We start from the raw sequence: 22213 nt of genomic DNA on the forward strand, positions 1-22213 counted from the left end.
CAAAGGGCTGCCGAATGGCATCACCTCTTCAGTTCCCCCAGAACTACTGACTTCCGGCCAAGACGAGTCTTCCCTGGCAGCAGTCCCTCCCGCCATGATAGCGGTCGCATCATCTTCCTGTGACTGCCTCAACACCATGCAGTCGGAACAACCCGGCTGGGGTGGGGGGAAGGCTTTCAGGGGGGGCTAAGTGTAACCTCCAGCGCTCCCTCGACAGGAATCACAATAGAATTCTCAGCCATCGACCAGCAGATCAAATTGCCCAGCATGCACTGACCAGATAAGACCACAGGCTCGGAGGGGTATTGCCTAGGCTTACCTTTCCGCTTCGGCGGCACTATGAGGAAACAAGGATTCAGGGAAAGAAACTCCGACCCCCCCCCCCAAGGAGCCTAGCAAACCACCATCTTCAGAAATACATTTTTAAACCATTTATTTGACTTCTTGTATGTCTTGACCATTTGGTAAGCTCTCTGGGGTAGGGACTATCTCTATGTATTTTTACAGTGCTGTGAACATGCACAAGTGCTATAGAAATGATAAATACTAGTAATAATGTGTCTGTTTATAGATATTAGCTAAATTGGCATGAACTATATACAGCTGCTAGAGCACCAAAGACATAAAATAATTTGAACGTAGTGCTCACTAGAAGAGTTTTGTACACTACAGTAAAACATTAAAACAATAAAGCAACATTTCTTGGCAGGTAGATCACATGGCTTATGATCTTGACTGGTTCCAGAGTTCACAGCCCGAGGGATCCTTCTCATGCCTTTCTGCTCAAGTTATCTGCCAGTTTCACAAGCGTTCCCATCTTCCTGCTTCCCCTTACAAATCTCCTCTCTCTTAAATCTTGCAACCAGTTCTTGATCTGAAAAATGAAAACTCTTGTTATCAAAGTTACATTTACCAAAATTACAGTCTGTCAGGTGTTGGAATTACACAGGGAGCCCAATTTACCAAACAATGTGCCGTAAACCATTTGCGTGTGGAAGGAGATGCCTACGGTTTTATGCTAGTATTTTATAAACTGGGTAGTAGGAGTCCCATAGTTTGTAATACAGGAGTATGTATGTTTTTGCTATCGAATTAAAAAAAAAAGGCACATGTATATTTTACATGCAAAATAATTGTAATAATTCACATGTAATAACAGAATTAAAGGCGGGGGCAGGTATATTTTAAAGTATGTGCGTTCACTGTTCTGAAACTACTCAGAATCACTGGTTTGTCGAAACATTCACCACTTCACCCAGACCCTCTAGCACAGGGGTGGCCAATACCAGTCCTCAAGAGCCACAAATGGGCCGGCTTTCAGGATATCCACAATGAATATGCACGAGAGAGATTTGCATTACCTCCCATTGTATGCAAATTTATCTCATGCATATTCATGGTGGATATCCTGAAAACCTTGTGGCTCTCAAGGTCTGGAGCTGGCTACCCCTGATCCAGCAGTTCATTTGGACCTCCACCCAAAACTGCAGACAAAAAACCAAGTGTGATTTCACTTGCACGGGTCAATAAGTCTAGAGGGCGTGAATAAGTGGAGACATTCAAACACTGCACGGAGCGGCAGTAGCCACAGCGGCATTCAAACACTGCACGGAGCGGCAGTAGCCACAGAGGCACACGGAGCGGGATGCCAGTGGCCAGTAGTTGGTGTTCCACCTTCACGGAGCGGTAGGATGGAGGGCTGCTATTTCCAAAAAAAAAAACAAATAAAAACAGGGGTGGGTAAGAGTATGGGGCAAGGGGGTGGCCTGCTTGTTGCAGAGGTTGCTACCCCCAATTGAGCTGGATGTCACTTGGATGCAGATTCAAAGCTGCTCTCTAAATTGGGTGGAGGGGAATTAGGGCTGGAGGGTACTGGAAGCCAATAGTAACAGGTGGGAGAGAGAAAAAGGGAAAAAAAATGGATAAAGTGCATAGCTTGCTGGGCAGACTCGATGGCCATTTGGTCTTCTTCTGCCGTCATTTCTATGTTTCTATGTTAATAAGAGGTATAGGCACAAACATTACTGGACTTATCAAGCATTCGGACAAGTCCAATAATGTTTGTGCCTATACCTCTTACGCTATCAACTTAAGCGGGGACTTCAGAAACCCACTCTAGAATACCCCAAGACCTCCCCTTTTCCCCCTGTTAAAATGTATATGAGATATAGCAGGTACATGTGTACTCGCAATGTTTCTAAAATATCAATCGCGAGTGCAAGCTACTCGTGCACGCGTATATTTTTATGTGCACCACACACCGTAACGCTTTGATAATTCCCTCCTAAAGGTTTTAGTACAAGATGAAATATGTTTGTACTGCTGTAATAAGCACAGGTGTCCCGCCATCTCTCATTCCATGTTTTATACCTATATTAAAACCATTGACTCAAGTGGGGGGTTTAGTAATCTGGTATATTTGTTCTTTTTTTTCATTTAAGTTATTCTATTTTTTATTTTTTTATCTTTTACAATATTTGTTTTCTCGTCTTGTACTCATTTGGAAACCACAGTGAATGGAGCGCAATATTCCCCTTTTCCAGTCTCACTTCCTGATTCCTACCAAGTGCTGAACTAAAAACCCAAGTGAAGACATGCGTCTGTGGTGGTGCTGGCTGGACAAGGTCCTTTCACTATAAATACAAAAGCTTGGCATCTTTTTTGTTGAGGCTGTGCTCCCATCTTGAAAGCCTTTCACTGTTTGACAGGTCCGTGTCCCACTTAACAATGAAAGAAATGTGCGATTCTGCTTACCGTACCGTTATTCTTTTGGCATGGTGCAGAGGAAGCCGAGGATCAGAGCCAGGCCGGTCACCAGCAGGGACTGCGCCCCCCCAGATCGCTGAAACCACGAACACTGGTGGTTCGAACATGTGTCTGCTAAACACCAAGGGGAGAAAAACAGTTAGCAATGCCAAGGCAACGGGACCCCTCTGTTGTGCGCTTACAGAGCGGATCAAGTGTTATCGGGGCTCTGAGAAGGGATCGCTGCCAAAGGGTCTGCGTTGGAAGACAGGTATGGCTTGCGGGCGGACGTGCGTTCAATGTCTCTTAAGGAGAGGTTTATATATATAAGGGAAGGGGTGAGAGGGACACATCGTCTTCTGCCTGTACAAATGTGCTGGGATCGGGGGACGTTTAAGCATGAAAACGTGGATCAGATAAAAGGGAATCTCCCTCCCCCGGCGAGGAGCAGGGAGGAGCTCTGGACAAGAAACACAGGTCCATTGACAATGCAATTGGTGAAAACTGTCAACCAAAACAACAGTACTTCTAGATTCTCCTATTTAATATATATAACAATAGAGACAATTAATGTTCTATTACAATTACATTTAATGTAACATATTCTATATGGATAAAGTCATATGGATATGTGTGTGCCTATATATACTGGTTCCTAATAGAAATTAGGCAGTGAATATGTAGTTGTGATGTGCTCAATAATAATAGCAGAAGAACCTCCTATGTAGGAAGAAAAGCACCGATGTACAAATATGAGCAAACGAGCTTGCAAAGATAAGACAAACTTTTTATGAGTACATATAAATCATTAAAGTATGAGCAGGTACTTACTAACAATACAATTCTCAAACAAAATGTACGGACCTCAGATGAACTACATCAGTTATGCTGTGCAGCGAGGATGGCTCATTTTGGTTCCTGTTATTAAAGCAGCAGGAGGGAAGATCAAGTTCTGGCTACGATATCGCTTTGCACAACACCAAGAAGATCCTTCTAGTCTGCCCCACGTTGGTTTCGTGTGAAGACGCGGGCAGCGCCATTTGCAGGGACGGCATCCACACCCATCCTACCGTAAAGCATTTTTGTTTCACCAGTCCGGTGTTTCACTTTTCATCCGGATCCACGGGGTGACTCGTGCCCGGCTCACGGATTTTCCATCCAAGTTCTCGCTTCTACAGACCTCGGCTCCAGACATTCACCTGATCCTCGAGGTCACACGGTAGCGTTGCTCATTCTCATGTTGACAAGTAATTAGGCACGTGGCACTCCGAGTGGGGAGTCATCCTCTTTTTGTTTTTCCCAGGGGATCCCTCTGAAGACGCCCTGTTGAGGACTTTACATCAGAAAACTCTTTTCTAGTTAAGGGAACTCTTATCTGACCCAGAATGCTCCATACAGCTTTTCAATCAAAGGTTCTTTTTTACAATATCTGCAGGGGTTCTGTAAAACAGGAACGAGTGAAGAGTGATAAGAATGTGAGGCTACTTTATGTGGATATCTGAGCATTTATTCTGTCTGCATACAGAAATGCTGGTAGTGCGTGTATTGTTGTTTTCAACCTATAATTCAGTCACTGGATGGTTGTCGGCCATTTGTTGCTGTACTGCGTAAAGGGATACATTCCGCGAATAATATAACGATGTAGATTCTTTATATTTATTCATGCGTATCTTGTTAATGCCATTGATACAAAGCCATAAGTTGTCCTGTCTTGTTGTGAAGCCATTAGTATTTACCTTACATTTTGTTTAAGAAATGTATTGTGTAGTAAGTACCTGCTCACACTTTAATGATTTATATGTACTAATAAAAGTTTGTTTTAACTTTGCAAGCTCGTTTGCTCACATCGTACATCGGTGCTTTTCTTCTTCATGTAAGAAGTTCTTCCGACGCACACACACACACACACCTGGTATAGTTTTGGATTATGTCTTACATGAAAAACCATTGGAACTGTACCGCTGAAAGGGTGGTCAGTAAAAATCTAGTATTTGTTAGTCACAGTTTAGTTTTGTACGAAAGCAGTCGTCTCCTTGGTAGGGGGCTCTGCTGCCCTCAGCTGCCCCTGACGTTCATACATGCCGTGATCCGCAGCAGGGAGCAGTCCCATGGTGCATGAACTAACTAAACTAGACATCAGAAAATGTATCATTTTTTTTGCTCGTATTTACCTGTCTTGGAGGTGTTTGTATTCTTACTAGGCCTGGTTGTGATATCCGAAGCCTTTCCTTCCACAGTGCTATTAACAGTGTGGGGCTCGGTGCTGCTCAGCATGGGTGTAAGGCCAGAGGTCGACGCTGGCACTAAAAACAGATTAATTCTGATGAGAATTGCAATGACTTGTTTCATCTCCGCCACTGAGGCCCAACCGTCAAGGAGCATTTTATTAAGGCAGGAGGGGAGGGTGTGCTGACAAGAGCAGGGGAGCTCAGATCCTCCGTGGGCCTTAGGCTTGCAAACAGCTGCCAAGTGAAACTAACCCCGGAGCTCGCTCTCCTCCCTCCCCCCACCCCCACCTCAATCTTCTTTGGAATCAACTGTATCAGATAGCAAAATTGGGAGCCAGGCTTTACATCCAAGAGGTGGCTGCATGCATACATCCAAAGATTTCAAACTGTACCATTAGCTGGGATTCTGCTTGGACAGCCAGTACTCAAATTCAGATATTAGTCTTATTAATAAAGCAGTATTAAGAATTACCAGTGAATGACCATTCATTTTGGCATCTGCAGATGGTGCTGGGGAGCATCAGCCATGCATGTTCTGGTGATTGGAGCATGCAGCGTCAGCAGACAAAGGTGATGTACTGAAGGGTTAAGGTCTTCTTAGTGGGAATATTGTCCCAGCTAGCAGACTCTACCAGCGTGCATATACTGCAGGGCTTCTCAGCCCTGGCCTGGTGACCCCACAGTCAGTTGAGTTTCACGGGATATCAGTCATGAATATCTAGAGTTGCCAACTGTCCAGTTTTGGACTGGTCAGCCAGGTTTTCAGGCATTCTGTGCAGCGTCCACTCAGCAGTACTGACCAAGCACTAAAAGTCCAGTTTTGCAGGTGGCTCCTCTTGTCTCCCACTGTCTCTTTCAGGCTGATACAGAAAAAAGTGCGGGAGAGCCGGCGAGCGCACAGGCCACTCTTCTGGGCGCGATTCAGAAAACCCAGGTATGTAAATTAGGGCCCGCGGTAAAAGGAGGCGCTAGGGACACTAGCGCGTCCCTAGCGCCTCCTTTTTGACAAGAGCGGCAGCTGTCAGTGGGTTTGACAGCCGACGCTCAATTTTACCGGCATCGGTTCTCGAACCCGCTGAAAGCCATGGGTTCGGAAAATGGACGCCGGCTAAATTGAGCGTCCGTCTTCCTGGCCGCGGGCAGATTTTTAAATTTTTTTTTTAAAATTTTTGATTTTTTTTTTAATTTTGGGGCCTCCGACTTAATATTGCTATGATATTAAGTCAGAGGGTGTACAGAAAAGCAGTTTTTTCTGCTTTTCTGTATACTTTCCCGGTGCCGGCCAAAATTAACGCCAGCCATTGGCTTGGCTGCACATTTTACTTTCTGTATCCCGTGGGATTGACTAATAGGCCCATCAACATGCATTTGCATGTTGCGAGCGCTATTAGTTTGGGGGGGGGGGGGGGGTTTGGCTATGTGTTTTTGACGCGCTATTACCCCTTACTGTATAAGGGGTAAAAATAGAGTACGGAAAACGCGCAGCCAAACGCGGGCTAACAGTGCGCTCTCCCGGAGCGCACGTTACTGTATCGGCCTGTGTGTTAGGCTCTGTCCCTGCCTTTTTCTTCCTCTATTGGAGGAGAGCTGTGCTGTATCCCTGCCCCCTTTTCCATGCTGTGATTGGACAGCATAGGGAGAGGAGGTTGGGTATAGCACAGCCCTCAGCTCCACAGCCACTCCAGGAGAAGGGGGTGCCAGCATGGCCATTTGGCCAGGGCCTACAATGTTCAAGGGGCCTACTTATGGTGGGCAAAATTTTAAGAAAAGCTAAATATATCTATTTCTAACATGTATAAATAAAAATTTCAATTGTAATTGAATAATTTGCTAACAAAAAAAGCTCGTAAAGCCTTCTTAAATAAATAAAAATGATTTGGGAAATTTAGAAAACGACTTCTCTTATTAAGCATCACATCAGAACCTTACATAGGGGCCTACTTTTCTTAGCTGGCACGGGCCTGATTCCTGCTCTCTCCGGCCCTGACCACAGCAATGATTCCCTGGGTCCCGACTCCTCTCTCACTGTGTGTGGTGATTGGATGGCATAAGGTGAGAGAGAGAGAAACAAAGGAGAAAATCTGTGCTCCTCTCCACGAGATAAGAAATGAGAAGCAGCTGAGTGGCAGGGGGCCCCTTTCTTTGCCTTGAAACTGTTACCTGTGTGCAGTTTGCCAGCTCATTATTGCCCTTTAATGCATACAAGGATACCAGGGCTGGTGCAAGGGTATTAGGCACCCTAGGTGGAGCTTCTACCAGGTCCCAGCTCCAGCCCCGACCTCATTCACTCAGACAGGGCCCCCTCTCTTACACACACTTAGGTTCCTTGTCTCATTCACACACTCACCCTTACACAGGCTCCCTCCCTCTCTCTCACTAACACCATTACACTCTCGTACACACACACAATCCCTCTCACTCACACACACACAGACAGAGGTACCGCTTTTGGCCCACCGAGTCTCTCTTCTCTCAGCCACGAGCAGGATGGGCGCCTCTCGGGGCCCACCAAGTGTCTGCATTTCTCAGCTGCGAGCAGGATGGGCGCTGCTTCACAGCCCGCCAAGTCTCTACTCCTCTTGGCCATGAGCGGGATAGGCTCTGCTTGCAGCCCCACATGGCTGCTCTTTGCCGCCCCCTAATGGCTGGTGCCTTAAGCGACCGCCTTGTTCACCTACTGGGATGCCCTGGCCCTGAAGGATACACTAATTAGGCAGTTCACTGGCAGGATCTAAAATGTATGCAAATGAGGGGTATCCCCCAATCCTCCTGGTCTGTTGGAAAAGTTGGCAACTCTATAAATATCCTGACAACCCAACTGGCTGTGGGGTCACCAGAACAGGGCTGAGAAACTCTACTCTGTAGCACTGATGAGTAGGCAGAGGCAAATTAGGGGGCCTATTTACTAAGCTGCTGTAACACACATTAAATGTCAAATTCAGTGAGCACCTCCAATATCAGAAAAATAATTGGTCTAATGAGAGGAAAACATTAATGAGCTGTGTTGCATGCAAATATCTGCAAACCAGTTAATGAACATTAAAATGGAGTAATATGTATTGCAATAAACCTTGTGATAGGCATTCATTCTTGGAAAGTTAACCACATTTCAACTGTCCCAATATTATCAGCAGGTTAGCGTACCCCTGCTTGTGCTGAAGCCTCCAGTGACTTAAAGCTCCTCCCCCTCCCATGCAGAGCCCAAGCGAGCCTCGGGGCAGCTGGCGCCGTGTTGGATTACAGCGCCGATGGGCCCGCTCCAGCCCCATTACCAGCTGAGGGCTCTTGCAGGTGAAGGATTGTGAGCCAGGGTGGAGATTCCTGGGAGGGACGAGAGTGGCAGGGTGGAGAGAGGTTGATATGCTGGCAGAGAGAGGCTTGCTGCTCCCTTAAACTTGTGGCCTGGTGAGTTCCCAGTGCGAATGTGGGATTTACTAAACGGCGGTACTCGGTTACCACAGATTAGCAAATCCTGTGGGCAATAACTCGTGTTCAAATGGCACATATTTAAAACAAGTTAGTAAATAAGCTCCTACGTTTGAATTCATTAGAAAAAAAATAAATCTGCAAGAAATATATATACACCAGGAGGAATCTGTACTGGGCAGAAGACTGCACTTCTAAAAACTGTTGTTTGTACCATGCTGCTAATTAAAGCAGCAATACTAGCAAAAAAAAGTTAATTCAGTTGGCAGTTCATTGGATACATATAAAGTATGAATACAGCACAGACAGCTGAAGAGTGGATCTTCATCAGAGCCCCATGCATGCAAAGCACAAACACAGCACGGACCGCTGAAGAGTGGATCTTCATCAGAGCCCCATGCGTGCAAAGCACAAACACAGCACGGACCGCTGTAGAGTGGATCTTCATCAGAGCCCCATGCATGCAAAGCACAAACAGCACGGACCGCTGTAGAGTGGGGCTGAGGGAAGGAGAAGTGCAAAAAAGGGAAGTGATCATAATTACAAATGCACAGCTTTTATTTAAAAAGAGGAGAAATCTAATGCATAAAAATATAGGAAGAGAATATGACAGCAGATAAGTGTAAGGCTATTCTAGAGGGTTCAGTTTCCCATCCCAAGTTAACAGCTTTACCTTCACTTCCCCCTCCTAATGCTGCTGCTGCTGCAGACTTTCCTGATCTCCGTTACTGTATTTGCCCAGAGCAGGTGCACTGAGAGGATGGATCCTGTATCCACCGTCCTCTCTCTGATGTCACTCTTGCACCTCCCGATTCTGCCTGTTCTCCTCCGCAGCAAAGCAAGGATGGTTAGAAGAGGAAAGTCAGAGAGAGAAAAACCTTCCTTCAGTGCAGAAGGAGAGGCTGCAGACCACAGAAGGCAGAAATCTGAAAGCAGTTCTTTTGCCCGATGCTTAAAGAAGGGGAAGGTGATGGACCTGATGCACGTGAAAGGATTCCCAAGCAGATCGCAGAGGAGGAGGCTCCTGACAAGTGAGAGTGGATAAGGCAGTGGGAGGGGACGGTGTCCAACCAACCCGAGATCCTCAAGAGTGAGCTGGATACCCCCTGGCCGCTTTGTTTTCAGCAGAGTGGACTCCATTTACCAGCACTCTCTGCATTCTGCCACCTAACCCAACCAGTTCCCTCCCAACGTTCAACTTTCTTGCCTACTCCTACACCTCAATCACCAAATAGCAAAGAAAGTCACATGCACTTAACTGAAAGTCCCTTGCTTCTAGCATTTGCTATCAGGATTCCTATTGCATGCAACGCTGGCGCTAACTCAGCAGTACTTAAGATAAAAATGGTGGCATAGAACGATGGTAAGACCCGTGCAAGGCAGCCTTCAGTGCTGCGGGTCGTGCATCATCTCGTGGGCTCCGTTCTCCACAATGAATTTTCATGTTGTGAATAATAGGCTGAATGCTACACTTTTTTTCAGAAAATGTTTTTCATTTTGCACTTAAAAGTCCAAGAAGGCGTAGCTTCCTGTCGTGCCAGAAGCAGGAAAAAGGAGGTCATTGCTCTTGTGTAGGTTATTAGTGAGACCCCCACCTTGAGTACTGTGTTCAGTTCTGGAGGCCGGACCTTCATCAGGGCGTTGAGAGGATGGAAGTGGTCAGAAAGAGGGCCACTGACAGTGATACAAGGCAGTAAGACAAGCCCTGCGATACTCAAAATGTGCACCATGGGGGATAAGAGAGAAACATCATCTAAATAAGGAAAGACGCCATTTTCAATAGAAAAGGCATTTCCAGGACATGAGGTCATCATCTGAAGTTGCAGGGAATAAGACTCAGAGGAAACGTGAAAATGTTTCTGTGCTATGAGGGAGATTGTCCTAGACGTCTACCAGCAGAGGTCATAGGAACCGAAACCATGATAGAACCCAAGCACACATGGGGCAGATAGGAACAAGGTCAGGAAGGTGTAGTGTTGCAAACAACCCGCCCTTCACGCATTCAAAAGCCCCTCTCCCCTTGATTCTGATCAGGAGACAAGGAGGTGCAGGGGAGAGAAAGGAAGCCTGAGCTAGCGACACTGCAGGCCTCAAGTTAGCCAGATGGGAAGCAGCAGACCACAACAGGCCGATGCTGTCAGCCAGGTGCCATTCAGCATGGCCATGGGGGACCTAGGCCTCCGCATATTAGCACAACAGCCCCGCTAGTTTGGGTGGTTTGTTTAGATTATTCTAAAGCTTGGTAGTAAGGCTTAGTGGGTGGAAGGGACTGGGTGTTGGATTAAATATGGGATCTTGTATGGCCATTTACTCAGAAGGCAGAGAATCCAAAAAAGGTCTGCCTTAAATAATGAGCTGGGAATGGGCCAGTTTGGTCTTTATGTGCTGTTATCTACTCTGTCAAGCTCATGCCAGGACTCCTGGTTTTAGAGTCCCCTCCCCCCGAAGCATGCTTACCACTTCTGAATCCCTTATGCCCCTGGGATATCTGAATGTCACATTTAAATATCAGGACCAAAAACCAGTATCCTAAGAAGCAAAAACCCAACGAAGAAGCAACAGAGCCAAGCTGATGTTTTTGAAGGCTTCAACCTATTGCTGCTCCTCTGCGATTCTGTGACTCCCTAAAGAGGAGCCAGAAACTTCAGATTTGATTGCTCTAGAGGAAGTCTGAATACAAGCACCATTAAGGACATCAAAAATATGCCTGCCCAATCAGCTATTTGTGCGTGTGATGTCATATGTGACACCCCTTCAAGCATGGACAGTGCCCCCAAAAAGTGACATCACCTTAAAGGTGAGAGTCAAGATGGTTACTCCTGAAGTGCATGGATAAATCGAATGGATTATCATTTCATAAGAACATAAGAACATGCCAGACTGGGTCAGACCGAGGGTCCATCAAGCCCAGTATCCTGTTTCCAACAGTGGCCAATCCAGGCTACAAGTACCCAAACATTACATAAATCACAATATTCTATTGCTTATTAATTAATAGCAGTTTATGGATTTTTCCTCTAGGAACTTATCCAAACCTTTTTTAAATCCAGTTACAGTAACTGCTGTTACATGTGTGATACATGTTTCCTGTTGTAATAATGCCACGGTATGACAATGTTACTTCCTCTGTCTGGATCAGCCCTGCAGCCTGAGAGTTTCTCATCTTCTGTCCTCACCTTTCCCTGCTCCTGAGCACCTACACAATGGCATCGACTTGCTAGACCTACACCAATGACATCACAGTTATGCTTCCCTCGTGGCATGCAGTGATGTCATCACTATTGCAACACTTCATTCTTCATGGGGTGGGGGGAGGGGATGGGATTAGCCGATGCTGTTTGTTGTTTTCGGAATGGAAAATATGATACAGAAATACAGAAAAATGCTCTTTCAGCACCACAGTAATTCTCCATCATTTCTGCGCTGAATAAATCCTTCCTCTCTTACCTGGACACGTGACTTTAATGGGGTGACTGGACCTCTCACTGAGCTGGTTTTTCACGGTGCAGATCACATCTCTCAGCACAGGTTGGGGTTTTATTAATATTATCCTGGTATCATTCTGTGAATAATTGAAACCGCTCCCCAGAGGATTCCCCTCTACGGTCCAGGAATACTCGGGACGTGTTCCGTTCTGTGCACTGCAGGAGAGCTCGGCCGTCCCGTCTGCACGGCAGGAATAGTTAACCACGGGCTCTGACACTGGATCTACGGGAAGGGCAAACATGGGGTTTCTGAGATCCGGGCTTTGCCACTCTGGCCCCTAATCAGCAGCCAGAGCCTCTCATCGCTACAGGACCCCTTCCGTATAACATAAAATACAGATTCCAGAGGAAGCCGCGGTCTGCGGCTCCTGCAGTAGCTGAGCTAAAGGGAAGGGGACGAGCATGAGAAATGGAGAAAAACCCCAGGTAACCATTAGGTAAAGTTCATGCTGCTATCGCCAGTTCCAGCTCAGAGTGAACTGGAAGCCCAGAGGAGGATGAAACTGCCAGGCCAATATAAAAATATTGCCTGATATATAATTTCTCTAAGGGCTGCCTTGAGTTATGTGCAGGGGTGGACAAAGGTTCAGAAAACTTGGGAACCAGACAAAATCTTTAGGAGTCAAGGGGAAAACATTTCTGTCTTTTTATTTTACTTTTTTTGTTTATTTTTGTTTTGACCTTCTGAGGTCAACAGAAGGTACTGGGCCCAGACCTGGATGGCACCCTTCTTTACCCATATCACATGAGAGAGATGTACATTATAAAATTAGAAAGAATCTCAAAAGTGTTTATTACAAAATACAATACAATATCAAACAATTTACATAACACAAAAACTACATAATGTACAAAATATCCACTGTTTACAGCATACAAAAATCACAAAACACAGTATACCCATAAATTTATATCAACTTGTATTGTTATATAATATGCTCTCCCCTCATATACCCTTAATTAAAAATATACCGTACATCTACACATTCACACCGCTCAAATATTCATTCATACTAAAGAAAAAAATATTCACGCTACACATTATTCCCCTTAGTTAACAATGATATCCCAAATATCAGCATATGAAGAATTAAAAAAAATGTGTATATGTATTTTTGCATTAACAATATAGCATTTATGCTGGTATATATACAAATAAATCTTCTGAAACACTATAAAATCTAGAATATCACAAAAATGTGTGCAATGTCAAATATCATCTTAACAAATCCAACGTTGATGGTACACAGCTGTTCCCAAAACCTTGTCGTCACGACAAACTCAGCAAAAGCTTATTAATTGCTATGCCCAAATCCGACAAGAGGCCCTTTGGGGATATATAGTGTTTCAGAAGATTTACTTGTATATATATACCAGCATAAAGGCTATATTAAGTGTTAATGAAAAAATACATATATACATATACACATTTTTTGTAATAAATATTTTTTAGATTTGTTTTTCTAATTTTAGAATGTACATCTCTCTCATGCGACATGTCTATTGATTAATCATGGATTGGTTATAGTACATGTCAGTTGTTGTTATGCTTTTTTACCCAGACATGGCCAGGGCAGTGGCTCCTCCTCCTGGTATGATCCAACCTCATTGGCAGGCTCCATGTGCCAAATTTAAGGCGGGAAAACGGGTGAGCGCAGAGTCCACTCTCCTGTGCGCACGATTCAGAAAAAAAAATTATTCAAATTAGGGCCCTAGTGCCTCTTTTTGGACAGGAGCGGTGGCTGTCAGCGGGTTTGACAGCTGACGCTCAATTTTGCTGGCATCGGTTCTCAAACCCGCTGACAGCCACGGGTTCGGAAACCGGAAGCCAGCAAAATTGAGCGTCCGGTTTTCAACTCGCAAGCCATGGGCCGATTTAAAAATTTTTTTTTTATTTTTGATTATTTTTAACTTTTGGGACCTCCGACTTAATATCGCCATGATATTAATTCGGAGAAAAATTAACGCCTACCTTTGGATAGGTGCTAATTTCTGAAAGTAAAATGTGCGGCTTGGCTGCACATTTTACTTTCTGAATCGCATGGGAATAACTAATAGGGCCATCAACATGTATTTGCATGTTGCGGCGCTATTAGTTTTGGGGGGTTGGACGTGCATTTTCGACGCGCTATTACCCCTTACTGAATAAGGGGTAAAGCTAGCGTGTCGAAAACGCGCATCCAAACGTGGGTTAACAGTGCGCTCCGCTGGAGCACACTGTTAACCCACTGTACTGTATCGGCCTGTAAGTGACCTGGCTCCCAGGTTTTTGCCAGCCCTCTCTGTGGGAGTCTTTGATGAATTTTGCTGATGATCTGCTGATTTCATGTGAGATTCAGTCTATAGGGCAATGCACACTGGGAGGAGACCCTGTCAGCAGTACAAGAATAGAAACCAATTCCTGGTGAAACCAGCATTTCTTACCTGCACATGTGACATTGAGGGGGTGACTGGACCTCTCACTGATCTGGTTTTTCACAGTACAGATCACAGCCCTCAGTACAAGTTGAGGTTTTATTAATATTCCTGTACCATTCTGTGAATAATTGAAGTTGGCTGTCAGAGGATTCCCTTCTATAGTCCAGGAATACTCGGGACGTGTTCCTTTCTCCGCTCTGCAGGAGAGCTCAGCCGTCTCATTTGCATGGCAGGCATAGGTGACCACAGGCTCTGACATTGGATCTGCAGGACAGAGAATTATTAATTCACTGATGCTCTCTCACTAAAGTCAGGTTTGTAGTACCTTAAGAACATAAAAGGTGCCCCTGCCGGGTCAGACCAGTGGGCAATCCAGTAAGTTCCGAATGATCCAGAAGATCACCTCCGCTGTTGCTCATTCCCAGATGTAGGAGGTGGCGATCCCTGTGCCTGCCTAGCTAATGTATTAATGGACCTGTGCTCCAGAAACTTGTGTGGAGACCCCTAGGTCTTCATTGTTCAGTTGGTCTCTAGCTTAAGCTCTGGCTAGGATTTAGTAGTTTTCAGACCATCCCTGCAGGCACCACCACAGAGGCTTGTCTGGATTGGCCAGCAGTGCACTATGAAAGTAGGATGTGCATGGGTTCTGGGTTCAGACCCTGCACACTGGTATTCTGCCCGGGGCTACCTGAGGGGCTTGTCACTTGCATGCACACACGACTGCCTCGGGGGCTACCTGAGGGGCTTGTCACCTGCATGCACACAGGACTGCCTCGGGGGCTTACCCAATGTAAATACACAATTACTTGGATTTTACCCAGGGGCCTGAACCCCACACAAATAGTCACACACACTGATTTAGTACATCACTGCTCTGGGTATTTAGGAAAATAAGTTTATTCGAGCAATGAGAGGATAGAGCAATAAAAATCAGATCATAAAGAAGAATTTGTTGCAGAAAATAAGTTGCTACATACATATAAAGCTTATGGGGCAGATTTTAAAAAGTTGCGCGAGCGCGTACTTTTGTTCGCACAGCAGGCGCGAACAAAAGTACGCCTGATTTTATAAGATACGCGCGTAGCCGCGCATATCTTATAAAATCTGGGGTCGGCGCGCGCAAGGCTGCGCAAAATCGGCAGCCTGCGCGCGCCGAGCCGCGCAGCCTGCCTCCGTTCCCTCCAAGGCCACTCCGATTTCGGAGCGGCCTCGGAGGGAACTTTCCTTCGCCCTCCCCGCACCTTCCCCTCCCTTCCCCTACCTAACCCACCCCCCTGGCCCTATCAGCAGGCATAACTTTGTGCGCGTCGCCGGCAGCCCCGCTCCGTCCTCCGGTCCCGGGGGCGTGGTCCAGAGGCCTCGACCACGCCCCTGGGCCGGCGCCACGCCCCCGTGCCTGCCCCCGAAACGCCACAGCCCGCCCCCGAAATGCCGCGTCAGTAGGCCCCGCCCCCGACATGCCCCGACACGCCCCCTTACAAAAGCCCCGGGACTTACACGTGTCCCGGGGCTTTACGCGCGCCGGCGGCCTATGCAAAATGGGGTAGATTTTAAAAGAAGCGCGATCAGCCTACTTTTGCTTGCGCATCAGACTCAAGCAAAAGTACGCTGGATTTTAGTAGATACGCGCGGAGCCGCGCGTATCCACTAAAATCCTGGATCGGCGCGCGCAAGGCTATCGATTTTGTATAGCCTGCGCGCGCCGAGCCGCGCTGCCTCCCCCCGTTCCCTCCAAGGCCGCTCCGAAATCGGAGCGGCCTCGGAGGGAACTTTCCTTTGCCCTCCCCTCACCTTACCCTCCCTTCCCCTACCTAATCCACCCACCCGGCCCTGTCTACACCCCCCCTTACCTTTGTCGGGGGATTTACGCCTCCCGGAGGGAGACGTAAATCCCCGCGCGCCAGCGGGCCTGCTGCGCGCCGGGCCGCGACCTGGGGGCGGGTACGGAGGGCGCGGCCACGCCCCCGGGCCGTAGCCACGCCCCGTCCCCGCCCCCAAAACGCTGCCGACACGCCCCCGAAACGCCGCGACGACCGGGCCCGCCCCCCGACACGCCCCCGACTCGCCCCCCTCCGAAAACCCCTGGACGTACGCGAGTCCCGGGGTCTGCGCGCGCCGGTAGGCCTATGTAAAATAGGCTTACCGGCGCGCAGGGCCCTGCTCGCCTAAATCCGCCCGGTTTTGGGCGGATTTAGGCGAGCAGGGCTCTGAAAATCTACCCCAATAGGTGCGCCGGCGCGCGCGGGCCTTTGAAAATCCGCCCCTCAGGATCTTGAGTGTTGAATTACCACGGGGCCAGCATGCAGTAGGATGTGCAGAACAGCTGCTCTCTCCAATGAAGAAGTTTCAGGCTGGTGGTAGCAACAGTGGAGAAGGAATGACCCATAGTCCCTGCCTGCCTGGTCTGTGTGTGTGAATGGGAACCGGTCTGGGATAGGGGCTGTGTGTGTGTGTGTGTGTGTGTATGGGAGCCTGCCTGGGATGGGTGTGTGTGTGTGTGTGTGTGTGTGAATGGGAGTCTACCTGGGATGGGAGTATGTGTGTGTGTGAATGGGAGCCTACCTGGGATGGGAGTGTGTGTGTGTGTGTGTGTGTGTGAGTGAATGGGAGCCTACCTGGGATGGGAGTATGTGTATGTGTGCGTGTGTGTGTGAATGGGAGCCTGCTTGGGATGGGTGTATGTTTTTGTGAATGGGAGCCTGCTAGGGATGTGTGTGTGTGTGTGTGTGTGAATGGGAGCCTGCTTGGGATGGTGTATGTGTGAGTGTGAATGGGAGCCTACCTGGGATGAGTGTATTTGTATGTGTATGTATGTTCACATGCATGCATGGGAAACTTCCTGGGATGGGCAGGGTGTATGTGTGTGTGAGAATGGGAGCCTGCCTGGCATTTGAGTGGATGTGAATGGGAGCTTGTCTGGGTTGTATGTGTGAGAAAGAATGGCATTTGCCTGGCTTGTGTGTGTGTGTGTGTGAGAGATACCAGGTGGATACTAACCTGCCAGCAGCTGAAATGAAGAGGAGGACCCGGGGCTGCTTGTGTGTAAATATAAGAAAGAGAGGAGAAAGTTTGTGCACCCCTCCTACTAATTCATGACAGTCTCAGGATGACTGGAAATCAAAAGTTCCCAGGTATGGAGAGCATACATTTTTAAAATCCTTTTTAGTTTTATTTTTTGGGTGTTATTTAAAGTGTCTGCTGTTTTCAAATGTTTTATTGGTGTTTAGGACATTTTAAAAAATTGTGTATGAGTTTTTTTTTTTTTAATTTATACTTTATTTGATTTCTCATACATTTTAACAATGAAAAGAAAATAAGCAAAGTTGGCTTCTAATACATCGTTCAAAACTAAGAAAACAATATCTATACCTCATTTCCAATAACTAAGTCCACTTTATAAGGAGCTTACACAAAAAAGAAAAAATACATAAGAAAATAATCATACATTTATGAACATCTCAGGAGAGTATACACTTTTCTAACCAGTATACAATATATCCATATTCACGATTACAACTCCTCAACTAATTTTATCCTTAAGAAAAAGTTCTAGATGGGAAGGATCAAGGAAAACAAACTTGTTTTTGTGTAGTGTTATAATACACTTGCACGGAAATTTGAGAAAGAAGGTGGCTCCAATAGCCAACACTCGCTGTCTCATCGAAAGAAATTGTTTCCTTCTCATCTGAGTACTTCTTGATACATCAGGGAAAACCTGAACTATCTTACCGCAGAACAAGAAACTTTTATTTTTAAAATATTTTTGCAGGACTAGATTTTTGTCCTGTTCAGCAACGAAGGTAACTATCAAGGTTGCCCTTGTTGGAATATTATCTTCAGAAGTCTCTAAGAATGATGTTAGATTAGGGCTATTATCAACTAACACATCTATCCCACCTTCTGGGGCTATACCTTCTCTCCTGAAATTGGATAAATAATATATCTTAGAAATAAGAATTTCAGATGTAATACTCAATATCTCTTTGACATATTTTTTAAATATTTCTTGCGGCGATAACAATCTGGTAACAGGAAAGTTTAAAAAACGTAAATTTTTCCTCCGCATATCGTTTTCTAACCCTTCCAAATTTTTATATATAACCAAAGTATCTTTGATGAAAGTGGTCCCAGTTGTCTGTAAAGCTGTTACCTGAGAGTTCATAGCAGTATTAGCGATTTCAATCTGTTCTATTCTTTTCCTGTGGTCATTCAGTTCCCCTTTTATCTCACTAGAAAAAACAGTAGCTTGGGCCATGGATTGGGATAGCCTCCTTTCCATGTTTGTAATTGCTTTCCAGATGTCTACTAGAGATATATTCTCTGGATCTGGTGCAGACATTCCCTCCTCCACTCCTTCAATACTGTCTGCAACCTGTTCCAGGGGATCTTTATCTCTGTCTTTAGTTATTACCACCTCACCTGTATTAGGGGTATCTAAAACATTTACCCCAACACTTCCTGAGGTGCTTATGGATATCTGGTGGTGGGCAGGACTAGCTGTAGCCCCAGACGATGAAGATACATTTTGAGGAGCCTCCACAGAGGTATGACTCACCCTTCGCACCAAGTGTAAGTCCATCGGTCCTCTTTGTTCTTTTGCCACCGGTGTAGATGTTAATACCTTCATTTTCCGCTTCTTCCCCATTTAAATGAAGGATTCTTCCTCCTCAAAATTTTCTCCAGGGGCGCGCCCCTTTGGCACGCGGCTTCGGCTGCGCGCCGCTGCTCTGCAGTTTAAATGCAGTCAGCTGGCGTCGGGTAATGATGACGTCGGGTGGGGCGGGAGACAGCTCTCGTAGCTCACCAGCACAGTCCCGTTTGCCCTCGCTCCCTTTCAGGTGCGGTTCTCCTCCTCTAAGGCTCCCAAATACTGCTGCTGCTCTGCAGTTTAAATGCAGTCAGCTGGCATCGGGTAATGATGACGTCGGGTGGGGCGGGAGACAGCTCTCGTAGCTCACCAGCACAATCCCGTTTGCCCTCGCTCCCTTTCAGGTGCGGTTCTCCTCCTCTAAGGCTCCCAAATACTGCTGCTGCTCTGCAGTTTAAATGCAGTCAGCTGGCGTCGGGTAATGATGACGTCGGGTGGGGCGGGAGACAGCTCTCGTAGCTCACCAGCACAGTCCCGTTTGCCCTCGCTCCCTTTCAGGTGCGGTTCTGTGTTCAGGCATACTTCTCACCTCCTCTAAGGCTCCCCGTGTACGAGTTTTTAATTATTTTATCTTTTATTTGTCATCTGTCTTGGGATTATTATTATTAGCATGACTTTACTATTATGATTATGTATTTATATTATTTCTTGATTGTTTGATGTTTGAGGAATGGTGATGGTTCTAGTTTTTTAATCGTTGCACTGCATAGAGTCTGGCTTCTTGTGGTTTCCAGTTCAGGTTTTGCCACGTTTATATTTCTATTTTATGGTTGCGCTATTCTGTATTTGGTGAGGGTCTATTTATGTTCTGCATGTGTGACTGAGGTGAGATATTCTCCTAATAGGAAGTGTATTAGTGTTTTAGGGCTTTTGGAGCATCAAGCTCACACACATCACACGATACAATAGGCCTAATACCATTTAGATTCCAAGTGTGTGTTCACGGGATTTCTGGTTAGCAACACAACAGTGCATGTATATTATTTAATCCTTTTGTTTTATGCTCTCTCAGTCCCAAGTTCCATAACACCTTGTTTTTTATAACTTTGTGCTTCTCGTTTATTGAAAATGTTTTAATACCCCTGTTCTGTGTAAACTGCTTTGATATGATATCTTTCACGAAGGTACAGAGAAGGTACAGAGAAGGGCTACCAAAATGATAAAGGGAATGGAATAACTCCCCTATGAGGAAAGACTAAAGAGGTTAGGACTTTTCAGCTTGGAGAAGAGACGACTGAGGGGGGATATGATAGAGGTGTTTAAAATCATGAGAGGTCTAGAACGGGTAGATGTGAATCGGTTATTTACTCTTTCGGATAGTAGAAAGACTAGGGGGCACTCCATGAAGTTAGCATGGGGCACATTTAAAATTAATCAGAGAAAGTTCTTTTTTACTCAACGCACAATTAAACTCTGGAATTTGTTGCCAGAGGATGTGGTTAGTGCAGTTAGTATAGCTGGGTTTAAAAAAGGATTGGATAAGTTTTTGGAGGAGAAGTCCATTACCTGCTATTAAGTTCACTTAGAGAATAGCCACTGCCATTAGCAATGGTAACATGGAATAGACTTAGTGTTTGGGTACTTGCCAGGTACTTGTAGCCTGGTTTGGCCACTGTTGGAAACAGGATGCTGGGCTTGATGGACCCTTGGTCTGACCCAGTATGGCATTTTCTTATGTTCTTATGTTCTTAAGGTCGGTATATAAAATAAATAAATATAATATAAGTGATAGTTTTACTTCACAGTATGGTACTTTAATACTTTTCATGTAAAATGTTGTTATAAATGCAGAATCTTTAATTGTGTGTGGAGCGGGCTGAGGGGGGGAAGCACTGGGCAAGGCTATGAGGTTCACTTGCTTTTCTGAACCCCTCCGACTTAATATCCTAGCGATATTAAGTTGGAGGAACCAAACATTTAAAAAAAAAATAAATAAAATACAATTTTAAAAAATCTGCCCGCCGGTCAGCAGTTACAGTTGCTCAGTTTTGCCAGCGTCCATTTTCCTAACCCGTGGCTGTCAGCGGGTTTGGAAACCGACTCCGGTAAATAGAGCGTCGGTTCTCGGGACTTGCTGACAGCCACCTCTTCACTAAGGAGGCACTAGGGACGCGATATTGTCCTTAGCATCTCCTTGTTATCGCGACCCCTCATTTAAATAAAGAATCGCATCCCCCAGGAGAGGGAGCGCTCAACACGGCGCGCCGGCTCTCCCGCGATTCTTTCTGTGTCGGCCTGTACAAGCTCGCTCCGTCGCTCAGGAGCGTTGGGTCTCTCCCTGGTGCTGTCATCCCAAAGGACACTGACTCACTTGATGAATCTGAGGAACTGAGTGCCTTTGCAAGGTTTATTTGTGTGGGAAGATAAATTGGAGAATTTCTGTGTTGTGAATGGGACTTGAAGTATTTTTGGTTGCAGTAAATTTTTGCTGAATGCCTCCACCTGAGCGTGCAGCGTCTTTTTCTTCAAAATCAAACGAGCCCTCAGGCATGGACATCGGAAGAGAGAGGCCACCTGAGGAGAGACAGGAGACTGTGTGGGTCCCCACCCCCGTGAGCCTGGGGCCTGGAGGGTAATCCTCGTCCCCAGGGGCAAGTGGACTGTGTTTGTGTGAGAGAGCTGGGAATGGAAGAGTTCCCGGGGACAACGGTGAGCCCCTGCATTCTGGGAGGTCCCCAAAGAGGGGGTTACATTTGCCCAAACCTTTTTTTTTAAACCCAGCTGTGCTATTAACTTTGACCACATTCTCTGGCAACAAATTCCACAGCTTAATTGTGCATTGATTGAACCTTCTCAGTCCAGCACCGGAAACTTACTCCTGCCGGCTTTAACATTTCTTTAGCTCCTCTCCTCCCCTTATCGCACTTCTTCTGGTCCTGCTTCCCCACCCAGCTGCCTTCTGCCTCACCGTCTCTTCGCAGGGCCCTGTGCGTGCTCCCCACCATCATCTTCTGTTGTCCTATCTCCCCATTGCCCATTCTCACCCCTCCATCACCTGTACTCCCTCCCTATCCCACCCCTCCTCCCAGACAGCCCAAGTTTGAGCTGTTGAATTAAAGGAGGGAGGGAAGAGACAGGAAAAGTTACAGCTCAGCCCCTTGTCCTTACCAAAACCAAAGTCTGCGTTGGTATTTTGTTTTCTCACTGTAGTGTTCTCACTCTCGCCTGTTGTCGGATTTCTTTCCTTCTCTCTCTGTCTCCCTTATACCTAAGCTTTTTTTCCTATCTCAACATTTTCTTCCCGTCTGCTCTGCCTCTCACCA

The 22213-nt window shown here is 46.2% G+C and overlaps 1 protein-coding gene across 1 annotated transcript in view; it reads right to left on the reverse strand.

The window, feature by feature from the left end:
- Positions 1-2761: 2761 nt before the first annotated feature.
- LOC115076489 overlaps positions 2762-22213 on the reverse strand; it is a 49141-nt gene continuing 29689 nt past the window's right edge. Inside the window, exons 3-6 of the mRNA XM_029578032.1 lie at positions 14309-14566; positions 11847-12107; positions 4917-5048; positions 2762-2880 (exon numbers count right to left, since the gene is read on the reverse strand). Of these exons, the coding sequence (XP_029433892.1) occupies positions 2762-2880; positions 4917-5048; positions 11847-12107; positions 14309-14566 (770 nt within the window). The remainder of the gene's footprint in view (positions 2881-4916; positions 5049-11846; positions 12108-14308; positions 14567-22213) is intronic.

Source organism: Rhinatrema bivittatum, chromosome 15, assembly GCF_901001135.1.
Source record: "Rhinatrema bivittatum chromosome 15, aRhiBiv1.1, whole genome shotgun sequence".
NCBI classification, from domain to species: domain Eukaryota; kingdom Metazoa; phylum Chordata; class Amphibia; order Gymnophiona; family Rhinatrematidae; genus Rhinatrema; species Rhinatrema bivittatum.